Here is a 26954-nt window from a genome sequence, read left to right on the forward strand (position 1 = left end):
AGTCATGGGCCCCATGGATCCTGCTCTGACAAAGAACCCATTTTTCTGAGGTGGGCAGCCCTGGGCAGGCTAGGTGGTGGGTCCAGTGGGGTTTTCCTGGCTGGTAAGGGAAGGTGGCTAGAATAGTGTGCACCACCAGGGGGCGCCAGAGGTTGCTCAGCGCTTGTGAGGACTGACCGTTGGTTTTTTTTTTTTTTTTTTAAGGTGCCTCTCTTTCCTTCCCCTCAGGTCTAGGGTTAGGCAGTGGAAGAGACACACGCACCTTGCAGGAAAGCATGGTGCTAGCTCTCTCCCACCTATCAACTTGCTGGGTGCTGCCAGTCCAAGCAGGGCCACATTAAGAGACTGGAGGTCAGGCTTCCAGGCTCCGAGTTCTTTATTGATAAGCACTAGTGAACCCCTTGCCCCGTAAGCTCAGCCAGTTCTGCCCTCAGATTCCCAGCCTGAGGTGCGGAGTGCATCTTTGCCTCTTCGGTCTTCTGCCTTCTGCCCGAGTCTGGTTCTTCCCAAAGCTCTGCCTAATTTGCCACGTCATCCCAAAGGACCACAGTGTTCAGGTCAGGCATGTGGCAGACTTCAGAAGGGTCACGGCCAGGTCCTCGTCCTCAGAGACCGCTCTCCATGTAGGAGGTGCTTGGCTTCGGCTGTGTCGGTTCTCAGAGGGGGCACCGGGAGCCTGCTGGCTGGACCTCCAGATTCAGCCTCTTCCCTTCCCTGTGAACCTCTTTCTTGCCAAACGTTCTCCACAGCAGAGCTGAGCCGAGGGGCAGCAACTGGTTCTAGCTTGTGTCTGGAGGTTCTCAAGTAGCAGGCGGGAGGTCTTAGGTGGTGCTTCAGAGGGGATAGAGATGCCAGAGGCTGTGCGAGGGGGTGTGGGATGGAGGGAAAAACCCGAGTCAGTTAAGTCTCTTGATCTGCTCTCACCAGCCCCAGCTCTTGGCCACGGCCTATAGTCCTTGGCCAACCTCTCAGTATTAAATAGTCCCTTGGGCCCTAGTGTACCCTTCCTCCACCATTAGCTCAGAGATAAGTATTAAGGCAAGCTTCTGCCTCCTGAGCCCAGCACCTTGTAGAACCTTCTTGCCTGCTCAGTGAGGACCCCCCAAGGCTGCACCTGTTTCTTCCTCTGGTCAGGACGGCCCCCATCCAGGGCCAGCAGGCTGGTGGTGCCTGGAGAAGTCCCTGGCTCCCCTGAGAGCCCCCGACCGGCCTCTGACCTGCACTGGAAGCGGGGATCACCGGGGTGGGTCTGCAGCACCTGCCGCACTTCTTGGGGAGGCTCCAAGCCCATCTGCTCTGCCCGATGCCAGCGCTGCAGCCGTGTGATCCCTGCGGGGGTGGAAAGAAGACAGTGGGGCCTCGTGGGGGGCAGGGAAGCGTCCAGGCTAGAGAGTGTGGGTGGAGGGGTGTGTCAGGACCTCCACACCCCTGGTGTCCAGAGACAGTGCTGAGAGTGTCAGGCAGGGGCTGGGGCTGCTTGGGCGCCAAATGGGTGGCAGGACTGGCTCCGGGATGTGCTCTCGGGGCCTGAGGGGGCTCTCACCTGTGCAGGGCCCATACTGCCAGGCCAGGTCAAACTGCCTCAGCAGCTCCATCTCCGCTTCATCCTCGCTCAGGGGCTGGGGCTCTTCCCCTGCAATGACATGATGCTCCTCAGGCCTGCCCAAGCCTGTGCCCTGCCGGGCTGGTCCCCTGCCCCTCGCCTCACAGCTGACCCACTGTTCTCCAGCCCTCACTGCCCCTTTGCCTCTGCTGTCCACTGCCAGGTCTGGTGTAGGAAGTAGAGGACATACTTCACTTCCCCTTCCATTGCCCACGTCCCCTCGTGTCCCTCACATCCACTCCTCCCGCCCTCCCACACCTCAGAGACCTAGCTCTGGTGCCAGCTCCCCCTTGCTGTGCCCAGCGGAGCCCTCCCTCCTCTTCACTGCAGGGTAGGAGTCAGTGATGAGCCGTTTCCGGCCCATGGCGGCCACCCAGGCAGGCGAAGAAGGAGGCGACTGCCGGGAAGGAGAGACAGGCCAGCGGGCACGAGAGAGACAGCTGCAGAGAGAGAGAGAGAGTGAGAGAGGGCTGGGGCCAGAGAGCGAGCCTGGGGCCAGCGATGGGCAGACGGATGACCCAGACAAACAGAAAGGAAGTCCGAGGGTTCCAAGGAGTGACGCCTCTCCCCCACCCCCACAAGCATGCAAACGGAAAAGACCTAAGCCAATGGGAGGCCTCCTCTGAGGGGCGGGGCTTAGCCCCAGCCAATGGCAGGTGGTGCAGACAGAGGGGGCGGGGCAGCTGATGCAGCTGCGTTCTGGGGGGAGAAGGGGTGAGGCTGGGGTGGGGGACCTGTCATAATATCCCCAGACTGCACCACCTCCTCCTGCTCACCCCGCCACTGGTCTGCAGCGGGTCTCTGGGGACTTGCAGAGTGTTATCCTCAGCCTCTCACTTCCCGTTTTCCCTTCCTAGGCAAATGTTCTTTTCAGCCTCACTAATCCCCGTGGCCGGTGTGTAACTCCCCAGAGCCCAGCCGGAGACTTCCAATCCCGCCCCTTGGCCCGCCGAGCGTTGTGTGGGCAGGTCTGGAGGTCCGGAGAGAGTTGGGGCTCATCCCGACCCCTTCCCGGCTCCCACGCCACCCCCACCGGCCCCAGGAGACCTGCGCGGAGAAGCCCATGGGTTCTGAAAGCTGCGCCCAGAGACACTGCCCACTCTGAGTCCAGACGAGTGCTTGCCTCCTCGGCTCTCCTGGGGTCCTACAGCCTGTCCCTGCCCGTCCTCTGGTCAGGAAGATTCCGCACCGCGCAGGAGGCCAGAGTGCGTTTGAGTCCCCAGTCCTTCGTCAGTAAAATCTGCCCCAATGTGAGAGTATGAGCAAAAAATACCAACAATAAACCTAACACATATATGGCACTTACAGTGTGCCGAGTACTGTTCTAAGCGCCTTCCCACATATTCACTCAACTGAAATAGACAGAAATGGGTTCTTGAAAGTAGGAAGTACTGGGGACTTCCCTGGCGGTCCAGTGGTTAGGACTCAGCGCTTCCACTGAAGGGGACAAGGGTTTGATCCCTGGTTCCGGGAATTAAGATCCCGCAAGCCATGCGGTACAAGATAAAATGAGGAAATAGGAAGTACTGATAGTCACAGGCAATGGTGGGGCCCCAGAAAACCATTGTCCCTCCGTGCTCCCCAGGAGCTCACAGGCTAAAGGGCAAGCAGACGGACACACAAATTGTCAGCGCAAGGATAAAATTCCTAACAAACAGGAAAAGGGGGAAGAGAGGGTCAGAGTGGGTTGGACCTTGAGGCTGGCTTAGCGCTGGAAGACCTGGAGGAGGTGGGCTGCTGTAAACAGCGTCTCTCAATTCTCCACCCATGACCTTTGTCCCTTGGGCTCCTGTCATCTCTGACTCACCCCTATACCCGCCGCCTCCTCACCAACTTCCTGGCAGCAGGCGAAAGCGCTGGCCATTGGGAGTCTGGGAATCCGTGTGAGGCCCAGCCCAGCTCTGATCGCCCTCCAGAGATCCCATCCGGTTCTTCCTCCCCGGGGTGCAAGGGCCTGCTCAGAGGCTCTGCCTTCCCCCTCTCGCACTGCTCTGGGGTCTGGGTGCTCTGCCTTAGGAGGACTGTGGGCACATGGGAGGAGAGCGCTCTGGAGAGTAGAGCACCAAAGAGGAGGAGCGGGATGGAGCCGGCCATGTCTTCAGGGGCCTCCTCCCGCCTGGCCTCCCCAGCCCTTCCTGAAGGAGGGCGGAGTGGAGGGGTGAGAGCTCGGGGTGCACTGCACGGAGCTGGAGGGCCCTTCCCTGCTTTGCTGTTTGGGCTGGGCCTGGTCTAATCCCCCTTCTGCCTCCTGGACTAAGTGGGGCCCACGCGGAGGGAGACAGGGGCCCTGCTGCCTTGGGGAGGGAAGCAGGGAGGCCCTCTCCACCAGGCCTGGGAAGGGCTTCCGTGTGGGGTCCAGTCAGGCACAGAGCGCTCCAGGGAGGGATGGTGCCCAGGCTCTGTGGGACTGACCACCCCTCCTCAGAGGGCATGTCTGGAGGTGTGTGGCACCCAGCTCCTGCGCCCACAAAGCCCTGAGGGAGTAGGGAGCCATGGGTGGGGCAGACCCCTCCTCATTCCTGGTCCCTCCCACCCCTGAAAGCTGATAGCCGTGGGGCCCTGCCACCGCCCAGGGAGCGTGAAATGGGGTGTGCTGCTGGGCGGCCACAGCGGCTCCTACTGCCGCCTGAGCTAGTCCCTCTCCCCTCTGGCACCCTGGCTTGCTCTCTGGGCACTGTCTGGGCCATCCCTGCCAGCTGCCCACAGCCCTGCCAGCCTCTCCCACCCAGCCTGGAAGATGTCTCCCTTGGCCTTCAGCTTGTCCCAGTCCAGGCCATCAGCTCAAGTGCAGGCACCCTAGGACTGGCTTTCTGGCCTGGAGTTGAGGGAGCTCTCCACAGGCAGCACTGCCCGCCTCGCCTAGTCGGACAGCAGTGGGATCGAGCCCCAAGGCTCGAAGGAGTAGAGGCACCCAGGGGTTTTGGAGCCATCTCTGTCCAGTTGGTATCCTTCCCTGACATGGCATCTGGAGTCCTAAGTTGTGCTGGCACAACTAGGCCAGACCTTGGCCTGCCCCCCCTCAGGTCTTTTCCCTCTTTACTCCCCCAACCCTGTCTGCCGCTTTTAACCTTCCTTCCTGGAACCCCTATCCCTAGTCAGGCAATCTCTTGGCCTCTCCCCAAAACTGCTCTCCTGGGGCCTGTCACAGTTCAGGCTTCAGGCTGGAAGCCCAGGCCAGAGGTCTGACCTGGGGGTTAAGTTCTCTCTCTTTCAGGAAGTTTCCCCGAGACCCAGGCGTAGGTTCCTTGTCAGCCCCGATTCCCACAGGCTGGTGATGAGACTGGCAGGAGTGACCTTTGCACCTTGGCCTGGGAACACTCAAGGCCCTTGCCTCACGGCCAAGGCCAGAGTCTTAGGGCAACGCAAGAGAAAAGGAGAGAAAAGAACTGGAACAGGATCCCAGCACCTTCTTTAGGGCTGAGGCCCACCACTGACTGCTCTGAGGGGAAGGGGGATTAGACCTGGCTTAGCTCAGACAATGTGGCAGGATGGGGGGGCCTCAGCACTGCGCACACGCGCCCTAAGAGTCCCTTCCCTTCCCCCAGCTCACAATGGGGCCTCTGGGGAGAGCCAGCTAGAGCTAGGAAGGTGGGGGCAGGTGGAGGGAGGGAAGCAGCTGCCTGGGGCCCAGCGGGTTGCGGGGCGTAGCCCTCTCTCCTTCCCTCTCCCTGCATCCCCCTTCCTCAGGCCCTCAGGCCCTGCCACCCACCCTGAGCTGGAGATTCTGGGCACCAGACCCACACCCTTGGCCCCCACATACTCACACACCCTGGGCCCCATTTTCCACCCTGTGGGCCAAAATTCTGTCAGGCAGCTCCTCCTGGTCCCTCCTGACCCTCCCAGACACCCTCCTTCCTCCTGCTCCAGGTTCTCTGGCCTCGTGGGCTTAAGGCGCGGGAGCCCGGTGGAAGGCAAAAGTTCCCCTAGGTCTGGGTTTTTTGCCGCTGGACGTCTCTTCTGCTCTGTCCCAAACACCCCGCCCAAACCTCCTCCCATCACCTCCCCTTTCACCTTGGCCTTCCTGGCTCTAGGGAAATCCTAGGGAGATTTGAAAAGGGGCCCTTCTGGCCATTCCTCACCTTGGCCACCAGGTGTCAGACTTTGTCCAGCTGGGAGGAAGGGCCTACTTAGTTTCCACCCCATCAGCCTAGCCTTGGCGATCAGGACAAACTGGAGAGGGGCCTAGAGGTGATCTCTGAACTAGGAAAGCTGAGGGATGCTGAAGGATGGGGAAAGGGGCAGAGCTCTGGTTCTAAAGCTCACAGTTACTCCCTCAATGCCCCTACCCCCAGCCTACTGACAACGGCTTTGTCCACTGCTGGGAAATTGGGGAACCAGGCTGAGTCAGGGAGCTCAAGAATTGAAGGAACAAAGGCAGGGACAGTTGTGGCTCCAGAGGATAAGGGGGAGCTAAGAGGGAGCCACCCATCAGAGCGCTCAGCCAGGCCTGGATCACTAGCCCTTGCCCTGTAGGTTAAGGGGAACAAGGGCCTCCCTTGGCCCTTCCCCACTTGGGGTGGCTATGGCAAGTGGGGAATGTGTGTGTGTTCATGTGTGTGTGTGTGTGTGTGTGTGGGGGTGTGGGTGGTGCGTGCTTCAGTGAGTCTCCCCACATACCCATACCAAGGGGAACCTAAGTCCTGGATATGGGACAGTCTTTGCAAAAGCAGGAAGCTGGCAAGGCATGACTACCCTCTTGCCACCCCCCAGCAGAGCCTCTACTCCATCCACTCCCCCACCCCAAAAGCTGCCTCACCCAAGTGACAGTTCTCCATCTTGTGTGAATCCTCTCAAACACAGGGGTGTTTCCAGGCGCCCAAGATGAGGATGAGATGTCTCCTCCACAGCATGCTATCCGGAGGTGACAGGGAGGAGGGCCTTCTCTCCTTCCCTCCCACTCTCCCTAACCTTCCTGGGAGCAGACGGCGTTCTAGAGATAATGCCCTTCCCCCGGTGACTCTGCAGGGCCCTAGGTGTTCCAGGTTCTTAAACTGACCTCTGTGTACGTGGGCCCCTGACTGTAAGACCGTACCTAAGAGGTGGAACCTAAGATAACCAATGAAAACTCATCACCTCTCCTGAAGCAGCTGTGGATGGAGAACAAATGACAAACCCGTTCACAGAAAAGCTGATGAGCTGTCGTTCATCAGGAGCTACCTGCCTCGTGGTCCACAGCACCAAGACCCAAAGGAAGGACTCACAGCCCTGACCTCATCAGTAGGGAACTGTTGGGGGAGAGTTCAAGAACTCAAACTCTGAAATGCCCTTTCTGGCCGGGCTCCACTCTGCGTCCACCCCCGCCCCCCACCCCTGCCACCGGTTCCCTCTACTCCCCGCCCCGTGGCCCTGTGCGCGTATGCAGCGCTGGGCTGGCAGCCACTCGGTGTGCAATCTCTCGCCCTCTAGAGTCTCTCGCCCTTTGATTCACCGCCATCCCTGCTGGCCTGTCCTCAGCCTTGGGCAATAGCCTCTCTTCGCTCTGTCCCCACCTCTGGCTTGCTAGGAAATGTCAGGGAATGTCACAATCATGCCGATGAGTCCATGACAGAGATGTGTTTGCTGATATCACTGGTGCCACATGGCTGCCCAGCAACCCTTTTGATTCTCCTCTGTTTGTCCCTGATTCCATTCCCCAAACCTCTCGATCCTTCTCCAGCCACCACCCCTCACACAGCAACACCATGTTCTGATCTCTTCCGTTTAAAAACAACAACAGGGGACTTCCCTGGTGGCGCAGTCGTTAAGAGTCCGCCTGCCAATGCAGAGGACACGGGTTCGAGCCCTGGTCTGGGAAGATCCCACATGCCGCGGAGCAGCTAAGCCCGTGCGCCACAACTACTGAGCCCGCACGCCTAGCGCCCATACTCCGCAACAAGAGAGGCCATCGCAATGAGAAGCCCGTGCACCGCAACGAAGAGTAGCCCCCGCTCTCTGCAACTAGAGAAAGCCCGCGCGCAGCAACGAAGACCCAACGCAGCCATAAATAAATAAATAAATAAATAAAAATTTATAAAAACAGCAACAGCAAACCAAACAAAAAACCTTCCGTGATCCTGCTGTTCCCTCTAGATATTGACTTTGCCACCAAACTCCGGAGGGAATAGATTTACCCTTCCGACTTTCTTCTCACCATCTCCATCTTTAATCTCACAATTCGGTGTCTCTCAACTGCTCTCGCCAAGGTGGCCTGTGACTCCCTGATTACCAGAGAGGTGGTAATCAGGGAGGAGACCCCCCCCCCCCAGTCTCCTCTCCGCTCTCCTCGGACATCTGACACTGCGGATCAGCTGCCTCCTTGAGACTCTCTTCTCTTGGCTTTTCACGCACTATTGTCTTGACACTCTTTAAATCTGTTTAAATCAAATTATCGAGTACATTATCCTGTGCCCAGCATTGTGCTAAAATGCTGCAGGGGTGCAAAGATGAATACATGGTGGAGGCTGCCCTCACGATGCTACCTGCTTAAAAGGGAGGCAGACACGACAGCCCTTGTCCTGCCCATCCTCCAAGAACGGCGTCAGGCCCCACGCGGAAGCACTTACTGTGTCCTAGGCGCTGGGAGTACAGCGTGGACTTCAGGCGCCACTTCCTGCCCTGTGGGGCCCACGGCCCAGCAGACCAGCAGGGCCCTCGCCCAACTGGATGCGATCACTCCCTCCTTCTTGACTTAAATAGTATTTTGCCTGCGTCTTTCTGCACTTAATCAAATTCTGCTTTGGATTCTAGCATTTGGCAGGGGGTGAAGATGGGGGGATGGGGGGGCGGTCCCTCTTCACGGATTTTGTTCAACACACTCATTGAACACCTTCCTTGGACTTGAGCTTGAGCCTGAGCTGGGTGCTGGACAGAGAGATGGGGAAGACAGAATCTGCCCCCAGGAAGCTCACAGTACGTAGCGTGGGACTTACCTTCCTTCTCCCTGTATCCCGTTTAGCCCCTTGCTAGGTGCCTCACAGTACAGCCTCTGGATGGAGACAGCCCAGAGGCCCTCTCCTCTCTATCTAGTTAGGCTGGTGGTGGGGCCTGCAGCTGCCCCCGGCCACACCTGGGCAGCCATCTCTGCCAGAAGAGCCTGGACTCCTCTGGGTGGACGTGTTCCCCCCAACTCGGGTCAGGTGACTCAGGGACTTTCGGCAGAGCCCGGCTCGCCCCGCCCACAAGCAGGTCCTGTCGCTCCTGCGCCTATACTCCCGGCTCCCCCTCTTCTGGTGGCTCTGCACCTGTCACTATCTCCCAGTGCACATCACGTGAGCGTGCTTTTGTTTCTTATCGGCTCAGGTAAGCTCGCTCTCTTCCCAGAGAGACTGCAGGCTCTGTAAGGGCAGGAGCCAAGTCAGGCCTTGGACTTCCTTAGGCTCTCCAACACCAGTTAGCACGGTGATGGGCAGGTAATTAGGTCTTTAAAATATTTGTCAACTGATTGACATCACCATCTTTGTTACTTCCTTTGCTTAGGGCACTGCCTCCAGGAGGCCCTGGTAAAATATCCCCATATTACCTGGGAGCAATTAGCCCACTGATCTACCCAGTGGCTCTTCACCAGAGCATCCTGACACGCCAGACATTCGCCGCTGCCTCAGCCAAGCATCTTACCTTCATTGTTTCTCTTATCCTTTCCAACGTTCTTATAAAGGTATTGATTATTCCCATTTTACAGATGGGGATACTGGACAAAAGAGAGCTTTAAATCATTTGTTCAAGGTCACTCAGCTGGTAGGTTATGGACCTGGGATTTGACCTTAGGTCACCCCTCAAACAGCATCTGTTCCCGTTTGCTTGCAGTCCAATATGAGTTTCTCTCTCTCCCCCTAATCGGCTGTTTTATGTTGGAGAGAAAAGTGTAGAGTCACAGCTGAGACTTGATACTTGGCCTCAGTCTGTCGCCCTCCCTGGGAGATGAAGGGTATTGAGAAGGTGAGGGTCACTGCTGAGGGACTCCGGCAGCCGGCCACAGGTGGGTGTCCTGGGAAGCTGAGGGCTAAATGCGCGGGGCTCGGAGAGAGCCCCGGAGGGCAGACAGACAGCTGTGCAGGGGGACAGACCCGTAAGACCACTAAAGGAAGCCGGAGGAGTGAGGTACGTGAGCAAAGGCTGGGAGGAGGAAGGTAAGCGACAGGCAGATATCTGGGAGGGCTAGAAGCGGGGGTAGGTGGAGGGGCAGGAGCGGAGCCTGCCGTGTTCCTGTCTTCCCAGTGGACGCAGGGGAGAGAGCCTCTTCCCCAGCTCTTGGCATCTCCCGAGCTAACCCTTGGGCTTCCGGCCCTCCACCAGCAGGTGTAGGGGCGGGTGGGGGTGGGGTGGGGGGAGGAGGCGGGAAGGCCCGGAGGACAAGGAGGAGAGCCAGGGGGCGGGGCAAGGCCAAGCAAAGAGATGAAGTTCTGGGGCAAGCATTTTATTTGTTAATACAAGAATAGAAATTCTGCAATAAATATCATCTAATAAATAACATCTCCAAATAAATAAATATTAATACAACAAACTTAAGAGTCATGAGTGGGTGGGGCTGGGGGGCAGGGCCTGGGGGAGCTGCCCCCCCGCACCCCGAAATGCTACTGCAATGTAAACTTTCAGGAAGTTCTGTGGCTGTGGCTAGGGCTGCCCTCCCCAGCCTGGGCAACCCACAGATACCCTGGGAAAGGGGGCGGAGAGGAGGCACCCTGGGGCCGGCGAGCACATTCACGGCAATGCCCTTTTGGTCGCCACTCTGTGCCACCGGCTGCCTCGGGGACCTCCGGGTCCAGGCTGTCCCTGCCCCTCTGCTTCCAGGAGTACCTCCAATGCAGATCCCACCTCTTCCTGTTTGGAATTGCCACTGTGTTTGTGTCCTGAATCGGATGTACTGAGTTATTTGGGGGTAGGGGAGCAACACCCATCTAAGGAGAGCAGGGCAGCCAAAGGGCTTCACCCCAGAAAGGCACAGGAGATGGTGGCCCCCTCCCTGCCCTACAGGCCCGCTTGCTGGCAGTGCCACTTGAGGGGCTGGGTGGGCACTGGCAAGTGGTGGGCAGGGAGCAGGAAGCTGTGAGAGCCTTGCACCACCTTGAACCATTGCGGGCTCCCTGGAGCATCACGTCCTGTGGAAATGGGGTGGGGCCTATTGCACCTCTTCCCCAGAGCCGTAGGACTTAGGGAAGCGGGGAGGGGATGGGCCTTACTGCATCACACCCTCCTCCCAGTCCAGGGAGGGCTAGAGGCTCACGGCTTCTGTCACCTGGCTCAACAAGTGTTGGTGTACGCGTTTCTCCCCCCCAGAGTGGGAGCAGGGCTTGAAGGGGGAGGGGAAAGAGACGGTGGTAAAGGTCAGGGATCAGAAGCCATGGGCCTCCAGGTGCAGGGTGACCGCGGCTGCCGGAGGCTGCATCTTCTTCTTGAGCCGGTTGAAGTCCTTGGCCGAGCGCCACAGCCAGGTCTGCAGCTCCTTCAGCAGCCAGAAGTCATCCATCTTCTGGAGGAAGTCACTGTGGGCAGGGCCAGGGGTCCAGGTGGGCTCAGTCCCGGGCAGAGGCTGGGGCAGCGGGTAGCCCAGAGCTGCCATGACGCCCGCGATGCTGCCCAGCAGGCCCTGGAGGCTGGTGCAGAAGTGGGCCAGGCTGCGGCGCAGCTCGGCCGTGGCGGCCTGGCGGTTGAGGCCACGCAGGTAGCACAGGAGGTGGCTGTAGGCCTCGTAGTTCTGGGTCAGCCGCAGTCTGTCGTTGAGGCTTCTCCACACCTCCAGGTTGACAGTGGCCCTGGGCAGAGTCTCCGCCCCCAGCCGAGGTGGGTTGAAGTCAGGCTCGTTGAAAGGGGGGCCCAGGTAGTTCAACTGTGAAAAGGGGAGGGCGATGGGGAGGGAGGGAGGGGGGCGGAGAAGGCAGCTCACCTGCCTGCCGGGAGACACCTGCCCCCAAAGCTGCTATTTCCTGTGTCCCCTGACACCGGCCCCGCCCCACCTCCGCGCTAGGCCTCTCTGTTCATGGGCCTCCCCTAAGTTTCTCCAGGGAGGTCATTTGCACGGAGGTGACAGCTGAAGCAATGGGGGTGATGAGCTCTCCTATGGAGAAGTGCAGAAAGAGAATAACACGCAGGAGAAACTCAGGAAGGACGTGCCGATTGGCTGAGAGTACCAGCCTTGGGAGAGCGCCCACCGTGGGAGCAGGACAGAGAGGAGGAGGAGCCACGAGGACCCAGGAGGCCAGGCTGCAGAGGTGAAAGTGGACCAGGAGAGTCAGAGCCAAGGAGAGGAGTTCAAGAAGGCAGCAACGCTCAGCAGTGGGGCTGCAAAACAGAGAGCGAGGAGAATGAACCTTAGAAATGCCATTGGGTTGGCAAGAAGGAGGTGCCTCACTGACCTTGGAGAGACCCGTTCCAGCGGCCCGGGAGCCAGACTGCAGGGGGTTAAGGAGCGAGTGGGTGGAGAGGAAGTGGAGGCAGAGGCTGCAGACCACTCCTTCAAGAGATCTGGCAGCCCGGGGAGAAAAAGGGTCCGGAGCTAGGGGGGTAGCAGTCAAGCAAAGGTTTTCTGGACGGGAAACCAGAGAGGGAAGAGCGGGTGGAAAGGCAGAGGGGCCCGTGAGCATCCGAGCTGCCTTTGCCCCTTGGCACGCATGGTCCACCAGCTGAAGGGCGGGGGACAAGGTACTCACTAAGCCCCCAAAGAAGCGCTCATAGGCGCAAGGCTGCAGAAGGAAGAAACTGAGGCCATCTCAAGAGTGGGGCAGGAGGAAGGGTATCGAAGACAGTCTAGGGCAGAGGAGAGAGCCTTGCCAACCCTCCGGGGAGAGGCCTGGGGCCCAGGGAAAGGGTGAGGGAGACAGTTCAGCTGGGAGAGAAAGGGAGAAGCGAGGGGCGAGGCCTGGGATAGGCAAGGGCCCGGGGGAGGTTCCCACGCTGACAAGCACAGAGACAAACTCATTTCCTCGGTGTATCCTGGGGCCGGAGCCAGCTCCCCCCGCCACCCTCCTCCCCTTTCTTTCCCTGGCTCCAAAGTAGGGTCTGGGATGTGGAAGAGGAACACGGGAAGAGGGGCCAGTTCCCCACGGTCCTCGGAACCCTGACCCTCCTTCCTCCTCTCCTGGGCTCTCTGAGCACCTCTGGACCGCCCCCAGATCCTTATGGCACAGCTTCCAACCGCACCCTGAACCCCCTGCCACTCCTGGCCTGGGCTCCCTGCAGCCCCCTTCCCCCAAGTCCCCCCTAGGAGGCCCAGCTAGGATGGGAGAGGCAGACAGAAGGGAGGCCCATGGGTCCAGAGCAGCAGGGCCCCAGGTCTGGGGCAGAGACGAGCTGGAACACAGGCACGGGAGGTGGGGCCCCTCCATCCCCACCCAGCCCCACCCGTGCGCGAGAGACACCACAACACGGTGTAAACAGAGGAGACTTCCCCGGCCCCCAGGGGGAGGCAGGCGGCTGGGCCGGCAGCCAGCGGGGCGATGGGCCAAGGCGGGTGCGAGGCCTGCCCACATGCCTAGTCCTGGGGCCAGGGATGGGGAGGGGGGGGCACCCTCCCTAAGAAGGAAGGGCGGGAGATAGGCCAGACAGGGAGACTGCTTGGAGCCAAAGCCCCTCCCCATCACCCCATCATTCACCAGGACCCCCACCGGTTGGCCTCTCTTCCCCCACTCCCATTCTTCACCCAACTCCCAGCCCCTGAGCTGCCCTGGATACTCACATAGGTCCCAGCCAAGCTGCGGAGCTGGTGCTCCAGGTAGCGGGTGAGGTCATAGGTTTTCTGGATGGAGGGGCCAGGCCCCGGGTCCCCTGTGCGGTTGTGGGCTGGCACCGCAGGGAGGTGCCAGAGCACGGCGCACAGGCACGCGAGCATCCCCCACGAGTCCCCTGCGGACGAGACGGCGAGGGGCGTGAGGGTGGCCCGGCCCGGTCGAGGAAGCAGCTAGCAGCCCCTTGGGTGTCTGTCCCCACCATAGGCTGGGAGGGGCTGAGGGTGGACCACCAGATGGGAGGTGCGGGAGTGGAGGAGGGGAGCGTTCCTGGCCTGAGAAAGTGTGTGCATGGAGGCATGTCTGTGTCTGAGGAAGAGGACTTGGCCTGCGTGTCTACCAGGAGGTACCGGAGAGTATTTGTGCATCAGCTAAGTCGCTATGTGTGCACGTGCGTGCGTGCGTGCGCGTGCGTGCGTGTGTACGTGGGGGACCAGGCCAAGGGACTGCGGATCAGAATCAGTATTCCCGGGTTCCAGGTGTACCTCGGCCTCCCCTCCCACCCTCCGGGTCCCACTGCAGCTTAGCGGGAGCCAAGGGGTCGGGAAACAGCACGTGTCAGAGCTTCAAACGGAGAGAAGTCAGCCGTGAGAGGGGCGCCCCAGAGGCGGCCACGAGTGGGAGTTGAGCCAGAGGCAGGACGTAGGGTCAGAGGCAAGGTGGAGCTGTGGACCACCAGGGGCAGGCTGAAGGACACGGGGCTGGCTCGGGCAGGCGGTGGTGGGTACATTCTGGGATTTGATTCCCGGGTGTGGAAAGTGTAGGATCGACTTAGATGGAAGGAGATTTAGTGTCACTCTGGGAGGCTGGCTGCAGCATGGAGATCTGCCCCATTCTCCTCTAGGGTATTGGATGGGGAAAAGTGTGACCTGAAAGAGACCTGGTGATCAGCCTGCGGCGAAGACAGGGGCCAGGGGGAGGGAGAGGGGGAGGGGAGAGAGGGAGAATAGGATGTATCTGCCGAGTAGGGCTCCACCGCTGATGGTGCTGGAGGGTTTGGGCCCCGCAGGGTACCAGAGGCCAGGGGTCAATGCTGTGAGGATAGGCAGTTGGGAAACATGATTTTCCCAGCTTTTAGGTGAGGTCCAAGGTCAAGGGCACTAGGCCAGGATTCAGGGGGCACTAGGACCGGCAGTGGCAATGAGGCTCAGGGAAGAGTAAGGCTATAATTGGCGTTGAGCTAGGTTAGGTTTAAGGACTGGGTTCCTTTCAAAGCTTCAGGTTAGTTTATTGGGATTTGGCTGACTGAGTGTGGTTGAGGTTTGAGTCCAGCTGGGGGATGTGGTTAGGTCTGGGCAGGCAGAGGGTTGGCTGGGGCTAAGGTTTGTGAATTTGTTGATTTAGCTGTCAGATGGGGTGATGCATGGCCTGTCAGCAAGAGTAGGGCTAGTTTGGGCTTTGAGCTTGGGTAAGTGTGAGATCACGAGTGGTTTCTTTCTTCTAGTTTATATTATATACTGTCAAATTTTCTACAATGACATACGTTGCTTTGATAGAAATAAGTTGGATGGGGGTTTAACAATTTGATTGTACTTAAGATAAGTGTGGAGTTAAGAAAGGATTAAGACTAGGTAGGTTTAGACTTGGTCATAACACTGGGTCAGGGCTTTAGAGAGGGTTACAAACGAGGAGGGGTTTAGGATTCACACTCTATGGAATGTCTCTTACAGAGTGCAGGGCTCAGGTGGGAACTTTTGCAATGGCGCAGCTGGTCAGTCCTGACTCTTTCAGATGCTTTACTGGCTGGCTTCACTGACAGAATGCAGTAGCAGGGCTGCCACTAGTTCAGGAACCCTGCCCTCTCGGGTGGAGGGCTCTTGGTTCGAGTGTGTGTGTGTGTGTGTGTGTGTGTGTGTGTGTGTGTGTGTGTGTGCTGACTCTTTCAGATGCTTTACTGGCTGGCTTCACTGACAGAATGCAGTAGCAGGGCTGCCACTAGTTCAGGAACCCTGCCCTCTCGGGTGGAGGGCTCTTGGTTCGAGTGTGTGTGTGTGTGTGTGTGTGTGTGTGTGTGTGTGTGTGTGTGTGAGTGTGAGTGTGTGTGTGTGTGTGTGAGTGAGTGTGTGCGCCCCACCCACGTGTGTTTTAGGACAGAAAGCAGGATCAGGCTCATAACTGCTCCCTGGGGAGACAGGCTCCCCTTTTCCTCTTCCCCATCTGCAGCCTGTGGCTTCCCTCCCAAACGGTCCTTTTCTCATTCTTCCTTTCCACCCCTAGCTCTTGCTGACTCTCTGAGTTCCTTCCTATTCTCCGTTCTTCACATTCCAACACAATTCCAGGCCCTTCTCCTCTGCTGCCTTCAACCTGGCTATCTGGCTGAGTCACCTCCAGGATCCCTTGGGTACAATGTGGGGTTAGTTTCAGAGGCTGGAGAGCTGCTGAGGTGGGCAGCAGTCCTTGCAGCCTTGAGGTAGCTTTCAGGATTGAGTCTGGTCTCTTCTCGCAGTTAGTGGCAAGGCCGAGGGTCCCAGCTGAAGCAGCAGTTGACAACTAGGCTCTCCTCTTTACCCCACCCTGCTCCGGGCAGCCCTGCTAGCCAGAGTTCTGGGACTGGGCTCTGCCTGGCCCACGGTGGGAGGGGGTGGGTAGGGCTGGGGGTCAGGAACCCAGCTCTGGGCCTTGTTTGCCCCCTCTCCTTCTGGGCCCTGCGGGACATCCCTGGGGAGGATTGGCTCCCTATACAGGGACAGCAGGGGGAGAAGCCTTTGGAAAAACAAGAGCGAAGTCATCTGGGCAGAAAAACGGCTCCTGAAATTAACCAGACAAGGCCGGTGTTTCCAGGAATATTTCAGTTCTGAGGTAACTGTGTCACTGAAGGCTGGAGGGGGCGGAGGGGGGAGCTGGGGGAGCTGCGGGATCGACCCGTGGAGAGAACCAGAAAGACGGAAGGAGCCTCAGAAATCCAGAGGGAGAAGAAGCCAGGAGAGGAGTAAGGTGACAGGGTTCTACCCTCTATTAGGACAGCCTCCACTCTGGGCAAGATGTCCCATATCTTGGGCAGCAAAGCTGAAAGCCGCCTGGGGCAGGGAACACCTGTGCTTTAGTCGTGAGTACTGCAACTAAGCACAGCTCTCCGCTTGCCTGTGCTCCTAGGAGGGCAAGCCCAGTGGGCATCCTGGAGCCCCCACATCCATCCTCCTCTCCAGGCTCATGGTGTGCAGGTGGACCGGCCACCGGGGGCTGTGTTCTGGGCCCCCTCCCCGAGTCCTGGCCCCCCGCCCAGCCCCCGCCCCAGATCTGCCTCTGGCTGCTGCCCACTGATTGTTTACATCCCGTCTTCCCCTGTGTTTATAAATCCAGCTGAGCACGTGAGGAGCTAATGAGGGCAGCTCACATTTCCTGCTGCGGCCCCCCCACCCCCCATCCTGGCCCCCACCCGGGCCAGCCCCTAATTCCATCCAGATCCCTGGGCCCTGGGAACCGAGGCCCCCCATCATGAACACACACACACACACACACACACACACACACTCAGCCCCCGCAAGCTCATGGCCACCCTGACACGGCTACACAGGCAGGCATACCCGTGTACTCATGTTTAGGCAGCTGCCCCCTCAGCCTGTCTCCCCCAGTCTGACCTCACGCAGTGAAGGTAGGGTGCTCAGCAGTGCAAATGCACCAGGGTAGTCAGGGTGGGTAGGACAGGTCAGCCAGGAGACCGTGCACCTGGGATTGGTGGCTAAGAGCCATCAGCCTAACAGGTAGGAGCCAGCCCAGGAGCCATCGCAGAGCTCCAGAGGTGTTGGGCTGAATGTGGGAGCCAGAGGAGAGGCCCCACCCTCAGGCCAGACCAGGACTGGCATCCTGGTGACCTTGGAGGGGTCTGTTGAGGTGCACTGAGGGGGCGAGTGGTTTAGGGGGTGGTGGGTCCACTGTGGTGTGAGATCCAGGAAGCGGCCCTGGGGGTCACCTCCCAGCCCCCCTTCTCAGGGAAGGGCCCAAAGAAACAGTCCATCTTTCCTTGTCCTCTAGGCTGGCTACCCTCCCCTCTGTTCCTTCTCTCCCTTCCATCCTCTCCTTGGTTCCCTATCCCCCAGGCAACTGAGAATCAGCTTAGTGAGTGGGTACACATGGGCCCAGAAGTCAGGGGACCTCCCTTTGTCACCAGCCCATCAGGTGACTGGGCTTGTGTGAAGGGGTTGCACTGTGCATGCGAAATTCCAAACCACGTGATGCTCCATCTCTGCTGTGCTCTTCAGAAACCCCCTCCCTGCCATTCTCGGCCAGCCTAAATGACAGAAGAAGAAACTGAGGCCCAGGGAAAGAAACAGACGGGCGGGCCAGCCTTCCAGCCGTGTGGAGTCCATTCCCACCCAGGAGTTGGGCTTTTGTTGGAGCAAGAGGGTCCGGATCGTGCTGCAAGAGGACCCTGGGTGGAGCCGGGGAGCTGGGCAGCCAGCAGAAGGCAGGCACGGGGGCAAAATGAAGGAAATAGTCCGGCAATTGTGCGGGTGTGCTTGAAAGGGTGGTGTTATCCAGAGGGTATGGGAGGGGCTCAGAGGGAGCTGCAGGAGCCAGGGTGTGAATAGGCAGGTGGGATTGTGGGGAGGAATGTGAAGTGTCACTAATGGAGTAGCTGGTGCCGAGGGGTGGTGTGCAGAAGTGTGAACGGGCCCAGTGCAGGGCTCTGCCCGGGGGAGAGGGAGCCATTACATCAGTTGGGAGGGGAGACTTCTGGGGCTGCTGGGTGACAGATGCTGCCACCTCTGCCTGATGCCCGTTTCCTCCCCTGGTTGAGTGCCTGGCTCCAGGGCAGCGAGGGTGTCTGAGCCAGTGGGGGGAGTGGGTCTGATCCGTCAGGGGGATGTATCCCTGTGTCCGACGGTGGGCGGACAGTTGTGTGCTCCTGGAGCCGGGAGGGGGTCCGTGGGGACAGTGAAAGCTCAGAGGTGTCAGCCCGTATGGGTCAGGGTCAGAGAGCGCCTGACAGAGGAGTGGGTCCAGTGCCTCCACCCACAGCCTCTCTCCGCGGCTCGGACTGCTCCTGCCGAGCCGAGCCTCCAGCCCCCTCCCCTCCTGGCAGCCCCCTCCCACCCCCGGGGGGAGGGCCAGGCCGGGCGCAGGAGGAAACAGGGACGCGTCCTCTGGGATTGGGAGTCTGGGGAGGGCTTCTGGAGCGCAGTGTGGAGTTGCTGGGAAGGAAGGTAGGGTGAGCGGGGATGAGGGGACTCTGGCGAGGCCGGGGACTTGGGGTTTCCCTCGCGGGGCTCGGCCCGAGAACCCGGCCGGCCCTCCCCGCTCGGCGGTGACCTCTCGCTCCCGGCCCCCTCCCCGAAGCGGCGGCGCCGTCCCCCTGTGTGGCCCCCGCGCCCCCGGCCCCGCCCCCGCCCCCGCCCGCTCCCGCCCGGTCTCTCCCTCCCCGGCGGCGGGGGCGGGGGCGGGGTCCGGGGCGCCGGGCTCCGGGCTCGGCCGGGCCGCTGCCCTTTCCCGCGCGTCAACTCCCTGCCCTGCCCGCCCGCCCCCCCGCGGGCCGCCGGGGCCGAGCGGCCGCTGCCTCCGCTCCCCGGCCGGTGACAGACTTTCCTGCCCGGTCCGGCCGGGCTGCGCCCGCCCCCCGCACTAATCACTCCCAGGCCACGGCGGGCCGGCCCGGGGGGCTCGCTGCCGCCTCCCGCCCCGCCGCCCGGCCCCTACCTGCCGCCGGCTCCCCCGCTGCGGGCAGCATGGTGGGCTCCGGCCGCGCGGCGCGCAGCGAGGCAGCCGCGACTCCCGCGGCGCGGCCCGGACCAGCCAGGCTCGGCGCTGCCCTCCGCCCTCCTCGCTACTCGCCCGCCCTCCTTCCCGCCCTCCCCTCCCGGCGGGCCGGGGAGGGCGAGCGGCGCGGCCCGAGGTGTCGGCCTCTCCTCGCCTCCCGCCGGCCCGGCCTCGGGCTCCCCGTGCCTCCCTCCCTCCCCCTTCCTCCGCCGGCCCCCTCCTCCCCGCGCGCCGCGTCTCCCTCCCGCAGCCCCGGCCCGCCGCGGACGCGCTTCCCCGACTTCGGCGCGGGGCTCTCTCCTCCGGGATCCCGCGACCCCGCCTCGCCGGGCTCCAGGTGGCCGCCTCCCAGGTCTGCGGGTCGCCGGGGCTCCCCGCCGAGCGGACTCAAGGAATGCCGCGTCCCCGCCCGGCCCCTCTCGAAGGCGCCCGGCCGTGCCTCGCCTGGCCCGAGCCCCGCTGGCGGGGGCAGCGCCCGGCTCCCCGGCCGGGCCCCGGCTCGCGACTCGCGGGGGGAAGGACTGGAACCGGATCTCGCGGCTCGCGGCGGGGGCGGGGGCCGGGGCCTCGGACGCCTGGCTCCTACCTGCTCGGAAGTCCATGGGGCCGGGGGCCGGGCGGGCCGGGCGCGGCTCCTCTCCCGGAGGCTGGCGGAGTGGGAGGGCGAGCCGCGGCTCCGGCGAAGCTTTAATAATCCCATCCGCCAGGCCCACTCGCAGGTTTTTTTCGCTCGGTTTCGGATTTTTTTTTTTTTTCGGTGTGGGACATTCTGCAAACTTTTTTTTTCTGACGTGTAAAGCTGTAACCACAAATTGTAGCGGCCCTCCCCGGGGTGGGGGGAGGAGGGGGGAGGAGGGAAGGGAGGGCTTCTGGGGCTCCTCTCCCTCCCACAACACCGAGGGGGGGGTGAGGTGAGGCGAGGCTGCGGCGGTACCACCCTGGGCCTCCTGGGGGAGGGGGCGGGAGGGCATCAGTGCTTCTGCAAACTCCCAAGAGCCAGGGGAGTGAGCCGGCCGCTCCTTTTCTTCTCCCTCGGTGTCGGCCCGGGGCGCCTGCCATCTGCCCGGCGGGGTCCCAGCTCTCAGCCTACCTCTGCCTCCACGTCTCTAACCTTCCCTCCCCTCCCCCTCCCGCTCCCCCCTCCCCCTGAGTAAATGCAATGACACATCCTCCCAAATGCCAGCGAGCTGGCTTCGAAGCAAGTGATGGTGTTTTTCCTGCTGCCCTTTGTCTGGGCTGACCGCCCCCCTTGCCTATTGTCCCGCCGCCTGTCCCATTTCCAAAAGCTGAGGCTAAGCGAGGCTCCGGGGCTGGGGCAGGTGACTAACCGTCTCACAGTGCCCCGCGGGTGGCAGGCAGAGGGCAACGCAGGCCCACTGCCCAGCGTGGAGGAGAGAAGAGGGCACTTGGCTGAGGGTTTCTCCCTCAAGTTCACAGGGTTCTTCATTCCTCTTCCCAGCCGCCAGGAGAGTGCTCATGGGTGGGGGATTTGTAATTCATTAATCAGCACGAGGCACCGGACCAGTTTCAACACCAGAGGCTTCAGGGGTGACTCAGCGGGTCCGCTCGAATTCAAGGCGATGGACGGACCAAGAGTCCCCACTTGTGAAATGCTTCCCCCAAGAAGCCATTTGGCTTTCTCCTGCCTTTGGGGTTTGGGTTGTAGGTTTTTTCCGGTGCTGGGGTAGGGGTGGTTTGAGTGTCGCGTGCTCTCCCTCCGTCCTTCCCTCAGGCCTGGGTTGGGACTTGCCGGGCGGGATCCCTAGGGCACCCATAGCCTAGACCCTCCCTGGAGGGTCTCCCTTCCTCCCTGTACAGAGGGCTGCCAAGGAGCGTGCAAAGGAAACAGCTCTCATCTGGGGGCCTGCAGACATCCCCACGCTGTGACTTTTCTTGGGGGACGGTCATTTGGTCTCCAAGGCTTGAGTGCTCTAGAACCGGACCGCCAATTAAATCACTTGGTAATAAGTTGCTTTTGTTGTTTATTTGCTGTTTCAAGGAGGGAGAGGTGGTGGGCCAGACCTGAGAGGTGATTCCTCTCAGGAACAGCATCAGAGCCTGCGCTCACCACTCCTGCCCTGGGCCCCCCCTCCCCCCCGCCCCTAGAAGGAAGGGCACCCTGCCCGCCCTGCCATAGCCCCTCCAGCCTGTGGGTCAGAGCAGGCAGCCGTGGGCATGACCAGTGCTGGGTTCCCAGGGCAGCTCTTCCCTTTTCTGCACTTCGAGAACTGGGATGGGGGGGTGGGGGGGTGGGGGGGGTGGGGAAGAAGTTTGTTTTCAATTACCTCACTGGAGTGGGACAGACTTTGTTGTTGGGTTTGTTTTGGGGTTTTTTTTTTCCGCTTTCTTTCATTTCCTAAACGAGGAGAAAATGAGCTGAGAAAGGGGAGCTGGCGGGGGGTTGGGGGCAGGGGATTTTCTGGGGCGTCAGGAGCAGCTCTGATGAAACCTGCCTTGGAGGGGCCCTTTGCAAAAGTGCTGGGGGGGGGCCTCCCTCCAGCCCCTCCCCCAGCCAGAACGCCGTGGAGTTTCAATGACATTCTTGGCCAGTGAGCCCGAAGATCTTCTGATGCCCAGGCCAAGGTCAAGGAGGCAGATGCCCAGTGGGTGACTGGCACTGAGGCTGGCCAGGAGGTCCCCTAGCAGCCACCCTTTCCGAGGGAGGGAGCCACGGAAGGAAGGGGAGCGAGAGGGGGAGAAGGGAGCCTCTCAAGTCCTTCGCCCCTGGTGTGCAGCCTGCGCCTTGTGGAGAGTGTCTGCACAGACAATGTGGTTTGGATTTGGCTGAGCCCCTCAGCACCTTATAAAGCACCTTGCTGAGTCAGGGAGAAAGCAGCCCCAACACGGGAGAGGAGGAGGGGCCAGGGGAGAAAGGGGAAAGAGGGAGAGGGGAGCCGAAGGAAGGGGGGGTGCTGAGGGAAGAGGAGGGGGAAAAGAAGGGACGGGGCAGGAGACACAAAGAGGAGCGGACTGCAGTGGAAGGGGAGGAAAGCGTCCCATGCCCTCACCCCCGCCAGCAAATGTTCACCTCGGGAGGGAGTCGAGAGAGAAAGCCTCGGTCTGCAGGAACCGAGGGCTGCAGCTCTGAAGTGGGGACCCAGGCCAGCTGGGTGCAGGGACAACTGGCTTTCCACACAGCCCCGGGCTTGATGCCGGGACCCTACAAGCTGGGGAAGTCGTGTTCTTCCTCTGCCTCTTGTCTGGACTTGCATCCCTGCCCTCTCCCCTCACCTGGCGGGGACGGGGTGGGGGGTGGGGCAAGCCTCTCCCCTCCCCCATCTTCCCCACTGCCAAAGGGAAAATCAACTCCTTCTCCAAGCTGCCAGTGCCCCTCTGCCATGTCTGGGCAAAGGTAGCAGGCTAGGAGCTGCCAGTTGGTTTGGGGTAGGGGCTAGAATAAAGACCGTGCCTTTATTCTGCCAAATCCCAAAGGGGGCTGCGCTGAGGGAGTTGCGGGGAGAAGGGAGAAGCAGAGCAGCGAGAGCCCCTCAGGCGTTCTGTGGGGTGCTGGGCACAGGTGGCTGCCCTCTGACTTCCAGCTGGGGACCTTGGGGAAGTTCCTGCACCCCTGTGGCTCTCAGAAAGGGGTGTTTGTTCGGGGCCCTGCCAGCTCTCACGATCTGGGATTGCTGCTGGGGGCAGGGCAGAGGTTAGAGGAGACACTGGCCCCCTGAGCTCCAGGTCCATCTGTCCCAAGAAGCGTTGCACAGGTATTTCCTGAGCCCCTGCTTGGTGCCAGGTCCTGTAAAGGACAGAGAGACGAGGAAAACCCACCCCCTGCCTTCAAGAATTTCACAGTCTTGTGACAAGGGACACTCACTAAACTGAGATCAGAGGATGATGAGGGAAGGAGAGCTCTGGGAGGAGGTGGAACTTCTGGGTGGAAATGTGGCGGGATGGCAGGAGGGGCAGCGGCAACCAACCACAGGCCGAAGCCCCACCGTCGCTTGCACCCGGTGTAGCTCACAGGGCTGCCTGCAGTGGGCCGAGGGCAGACGGCAGGACTGGAAGTCAGGATGCCAGGCTTCCAGTTGGGCGGCGGGCCTTGGGACAAGCCCACCACCTCTCGGCGGGATGCGCTATGACCACCTCTGCCTCCCTTCCCACGGGATGGTGGGAGTATCAGTGAGCTGATGAGGAGGATGCTGTTTTGATGCCCTCTCTGGCCTTCCAGACTTCAGTCCTTACCATCCGCAGGGCGTAGCAGGTCAGGCCTCAAAGGGTGTGTCTGGGTAGGCGGCAGGACTGGCGCCCAGAGACGACTGAGCTGCCCTCCAAGGGGCTGGGGGTGAGTCAGTGTTGGCTCAGGGACAGGCTAGGGTTCCACCCCTCCCTCCTGCCTCCCCTCCTCCCCCCATAACTGACATCCCCAGGGAAGGCTCTCTATATGCCCAAAAGTCCCCATGTCCCACGCAGATGCAGACCTGGCATTGAAGGGGCCCTGACCCCTGACCCCTGGGACGTCCAGGGAAGCCTCCGGTCCAGTCCCCTCCTGGTGGGTGAGCAGGAGTGTGGTATTGGAGAAGCCCACAGAGATGAGTAAGGACGTTCACTCATTCATTCATTTGTTCACCAAACATTCCTTGAGTTCCTACTCTGTGCCAGGTGCCAGGGACACAGAGAGGAGACCTAAGAGGCCCTGGGGTCGAGAGGCAGAGGCTGGCCTGCGTGCAGGCAGGAGAGGCAGCGGCCGGCCCCAGAGACTCCACCAGCCTGCTGCAACGCCTGGCCTTCTTTGGCGACACACTGCTCCTTTGCGCCTCTCAGGCTTAACTCATGGCAAGCGTTGAAACGTACTGAGCTCTCACCACGAGTCAGGCTCTGCGCTAAGGCTTTATTTGAATGATTTCATTCCATTCTTCCAATAACCCTAGGAAATAAGAACTGTTGTTTCCCCATGTTATACACGAGGGGACTGAGGTTCGGTAAGATGAAGTCACTTGTCTAAGGTCACACCAGGAGGTAGAACCAGGGCTGGAACTGAGGACCGTTTGCCTTCAGCACCTCGCCCTCCTAACTGCCCCCACGGCGCAGGCGCGCAGGGAGCCTTGAAAGGAGAAGAGGCTGGATGCGGAGACAGCAGCACGTGCTGAGCACCCCGTGGCTAGGAGGCATCTAACCTGGGGCACGCCTGGTCTCCCCCTTCGGGACACGAGCACGTTCTCTGGGACAGAGAGTCCCCATGTGCCTCGAGCAGGAGACCTGGGCTCTCCTGCCCGCGACCCGCCACACGCGACTGACTGGGCCAGCCGTGCCACGTGGCCCTCCTGGGTCGGTGAGAGGTGCCAGCCCGGGAGCACTCAGTCCCCTCAGCTGGAATTGTAGATTCCGCGAGCAGAGCAGAGAGTTTGAATCATGGAATGAGCACTGAGCCGGAAGGCAGAGGCTGCCTGCACACAGAGCCAGGGCAAGGCTGTACCTCCTGAGGGCCCGACCGACCGTGTGGGCTGCAAAGCGAGCCGCCGCCAGGGACTTGCACCCCGGGAGGGTTGCCCCTCCGCCGCTGCGCGCGCGTGCTCCAGCGTGACTGGGCGGGCGCGGGGGCCACCGAGGGCAGCAGGGGGAGGAAAGGCGGCGGGGAGTGCACTTTCCCCTTTCTTCCAGGGGCAGGAGCCCAGAGGGCCCTGCCTCACCCTGAGCTGGCTGTGATGTCAGCGGAAACCCCGAGGCCAAAGGCCTCTTCCTACCTTAGCAATAGCCCTGCATCCCCCACCTACACCTGGCCCAGCTCAGGCCTCCCGAGAAAAACGGCGCCCACAGCCCCTGCCTCCCAGCCGAGGAGAGGAACCAGGTCCTGCCGCCTGCCTCTCCCCTGCCCTACCTGGGCTCGCTCCCCGTCTGCAAGGATGTCAGGGTGATGGCTGTGTGAGGACAGGGGCAGGAAGGATACCGTCAGGGGCTCCACCACCACCCCCATCCGCCAGGAGCTCCCCCTCCGGGATGTTCCATTGCCCTGGACAACCCATGCCTCGGGCTCTGTGACTCCGGCACCCTGGCGGAGGAGCGGGGTTACCTCTCCCTTATCCTGCCGGAAGATCCTTATCCTGCCCTGCTGAGTCACTGCTGCTCTGCCCCCTCCTTCCCACCGGCCTTCCTCCTTCAGCCTTCTCAGGCTTTCTCCAAACTGTCTGGGTTCCACAGGGGCCCCGGGGGGCGGGGGCGGGGGCAGAGGACAGACTGCACTTGGTACCTCTGGGGGGCTGTCCCAGCACTGCTGGGAGCTTGACAGCACGTGAGGGTGCCGTTCCGCCTTCACCAGCTGTGTGACCTTGGGCGAGCCACTTGACCCCTCTACACCTCAGTTTTCTCTTGCATAAGACAGGGGAGATGATAATGGTGCCTTCCTCGGTTAACACAAGTCAAATCTCTGGCACTTAACACGCGACAAGTTTAAATATTATTATTGTCTGCCCTTCATGCCGTATCCTCCCATCTCTGCTAATGATGTGCCCCGACCCCTGCAAGCCTCCATGTCTACAAGTCTGTCTGTCTGTACCTACTCTATTCTTTCCATTCTGCCTTCTTCCTGAGGCCTGTCCCCAGCACCCCCATGCTGACTCCCCGCGCTGGGCACAGACGCAGAACTCTAGAGAGTTCTGGAGTTGGGCCGCTGCTCAGCTTTCCTCCAACGATAAATGAACCTGAGCATCTGCTTCAGCATCCCAGACAGCCTCCTCATAGGGGGTCAGTGTCTTGGAGGAGGGCCGGCCGGAGCGGGAAGGATGGACACAGGGCACAGTGAGCTCTGAAGCGACCTGGGGAGACAGCCCACCCTGGCTGTGCCGGCCGCCAGCCCCCATCTGTCTGTGAGGAGCTCGCCGGGCCCCAAAGTCTCCTTTCCGAGGTCCACCTCGTGATCCTCAGCAGAGCACGCTGAGCACGTGTCAGGTTCAGCCGCTGACGGCTGCAAAATGAGAATTTCATTGTTAAATGAAACAGGGACTCAGGAGCTCGGACAGGTGTGAGAACGGCTGTAGTGCCGAGAAGGGAGAGGTCAGAGGTCAGGGGGACGTCAAGGGAGACTTTGAGGGTGGCTGGGGAGAAGCCGAGCAGCCAAAGTTGGGGAACCACACCTGGCCTGGAACCGGTTCCTGGGCCGGGAGGAGCTGGCACTCGGGCCTGTGGGGCTCAGTCACCCACCCCCACCCCCCACCCCCCGCCCAAGGCTTTCAGAAGCATCTCCTGTATGTGCCCGCGGAACAGCGTGGTCCTACGGAGACCGCACGCTGCCCGCCAGGGGCTGGGGGTCTGCGGGGACAGAGGGAAGATGGCTCCAGAGCAGCCCTGCTCTTAGTTGGTGGCCTCATCCCCGCCCTGACCCCAGTTCTCTGAAGTCTCTCCTCCTCCCCCCTCCCCCCGGCACTGTAGGAAGCCCACCTTGGCCAGGGAGGATGCCTTCTGGGCCCCTCCCTCCTTGGGCGCCTAGCCCCGTGTTGGACACCGAGCTGGGGGACCCTCGGGTGCCGCTTGCCCTCCCCAGGGCAGACCAGCCTGGTCTCTGTGCTGGAAGCTGGGACTGGACACGGTGTCTGTCTCCCTCTGCTGGCCGCCTAGGGGACAGCCAGGACAGGGCGCTTTCCCCAGGGCGGGTGGTCCCATGGCTCCCGACACAGCGGATGGCGAGGGATGGGGCACTGAGGAAAGGGCCTGGGGACTCAGGCTGGGCTCCAGGCTGTAGGAACACCGACACTGCAGCCCGGGTCCCCTCGGCCCAAAGCCGGCCTCCAACAGGGGCCCCGAGGGGTGGTCTCAGGGAGGCCAGGTCGCCTCCCTGATGCTTTCCCCACGGGCCCGCAGGCCACAAACAGCTTCCTTCCCTTCTAAACCATGAATGGAGCTGTCATCCACAGATTTATCTAAACCTTTTGTGAAGCTATTTATACTTCCAGCCGAGACCACATCTTGGGGTAATGAGTTCCATCGGAGTCCTCCCCTGCTGGGTGAAGCACGCTGCCTTTGAT

At 60.9% G+C, this 26954-nt stretch overlaps 3 protein-coding genes across 6 annotated transcripts in view; 1 reads left to right on the forward strand and 2 right to left on the reverse strand.

Moving 5' to 3' along the window:
* Positions 1-6932, forward strand: part of LOC114488044 (uncharacterized) — a 33714-nt gene extending 26782 nt beyond the window's left edge. Inside the window, exon 3 of one of the 2 annotated variants that reach the window (XM_028501574.1) lies at positions 6569-6932. In XM_028501574.1, coding sequence (XP_028357375.1) covers positions 6569-6598 — 30 coding nt within the window. In that variant the 3' untranslated portion in view covers positions 6599-6932. Of the gene's footprint in view, positions 1-2460; positions 2980-6568 lie in introns of those variants that run through there. The other variant, XM_028501573.1, reaches the window with a different exon arrangement.
* Positions 359-2164, reverse strand: POLD4 (DNA polymerase delta 4, accessory subunit). Its single transcript, XM_007126949.3, has 4 exons — positions 1871-2164; positions 1544-1633; positions 1218-1329; positions 359-858 (listed from the first exon to the last, which is right to left on the reverse strand). Exons 1-4 carry the CDS (start codon positions 1965-1967, stop codon positions 834-836), a joined length of 324 nt encoding a protein of 107 aa, XP_007127011.1. The 5' UTR covers positions 1968-2164; the 3' UTR covers positions 359-833.
* A 3055-nt stretch (positions 6933-9987) lies between the features above and the next one.
* Positions 9988-20836, reverse strand: CLCF1 (cardiotrophin like cytokine factor 1). 3 transcript variants are annotated; one of them, XM_055091682.1, is made up of 3 exons: positions 20322-20836; positions 13251-13417; positions 9988-11405 (listed from the first exon to the last, which is right to left on the reverse strand). In XM_055091682.1, the coding sequence occupies exons 2-3, from the start codon at positions 13401-13403 to the stop codon at positions 10911-10913; spliced, it is 648 nt and encodes a 215-aa protein (XP_054947657.1). In that variant the 5' UTR covers positions 13404-13417; positions 20322-20836; the 3' UTR covers positions 9988-10910. The 3 variants fall into 3 exon arrangements, with proteins under 3 accessions (XP_054947657.1, XP_023989100.1, XP_028357283.2); XM_024133332.3 differs by lacking the exon at positions 20322-20836 and adding an exon at positions 19580-19786; XM_028501482.2 differs by lacking the exon at positions 20322-20836 and adding an exon at positions 18934-19167.
* Positions 20837-26954: the final 6118 nt, after the last annotated feature.

The sequence above is a fragment of the Physeter macrocephalus genome, chromosome 16, assembly GCF_002837175.3.
Source record: "Physeter macrocephalus isolate SW-GA chromosome 16, ASM283717v5, whole genome shotgun sequence".
In the NCBI taxonomy this organism is placed as follows: Eukaryota; Metazoa; Chordata; class Mammalia; order Artiodactyla; family Physeteridae; genus Physeter; species Physeter macrocephalus.

What these genes read in the sequence shown, in the direction of transcription:
- CLCF1 (XM_028501482.2), bottom strand. Translation starts at nt 18,964, where the DNA reads ATGCTGCCCGCAGCGGGGGAGCCGGCGGCAG. An exon ending in AGCGGGGGAGCCGGCGGCAG is followed by an intron (nt 13,418 to 18,933) that starts GTAGGGGCCGGG and finishes TCTCGTCCGCAG; the next exon opens with GGGACTCGTGGGGGATGCTC. An exon ending in GCAGCTTGGCTGGGACCTAT is followed by an intron (nt 11,406 to 13,250) that starts GTGAGTATCCAG and finishes CCCTTTTCACAG; the next exon opens with TTGAACTACCTGGGCCCCCC.
- POLD4 (XM_007126949.3), bottom strand. Translation starts at nt 1,967, where the DNA reads ATGGGCCGGAAACGGCTCATCACTGACTCCTACCCTGCAGTGAAGAGG. An exon ending in GCAGTATGGGCCCTGCACAG is followed by an intron (nt 1,330 to 1,543) that starts GTGAGAGCCCCC and finishes CCACCCCCGCAG; the next exon opens with GGATCACACGGCTGCAGCGC. An exon ending in GATCCCCGCTTCCAGTGCAG is followed by an intron (nt 859 to 1,217) that starts GTCAGAGGCCGG and finishes CCCCTCGCACAG; the next exon opens with CCTCTGGCATCTCTATCCCC.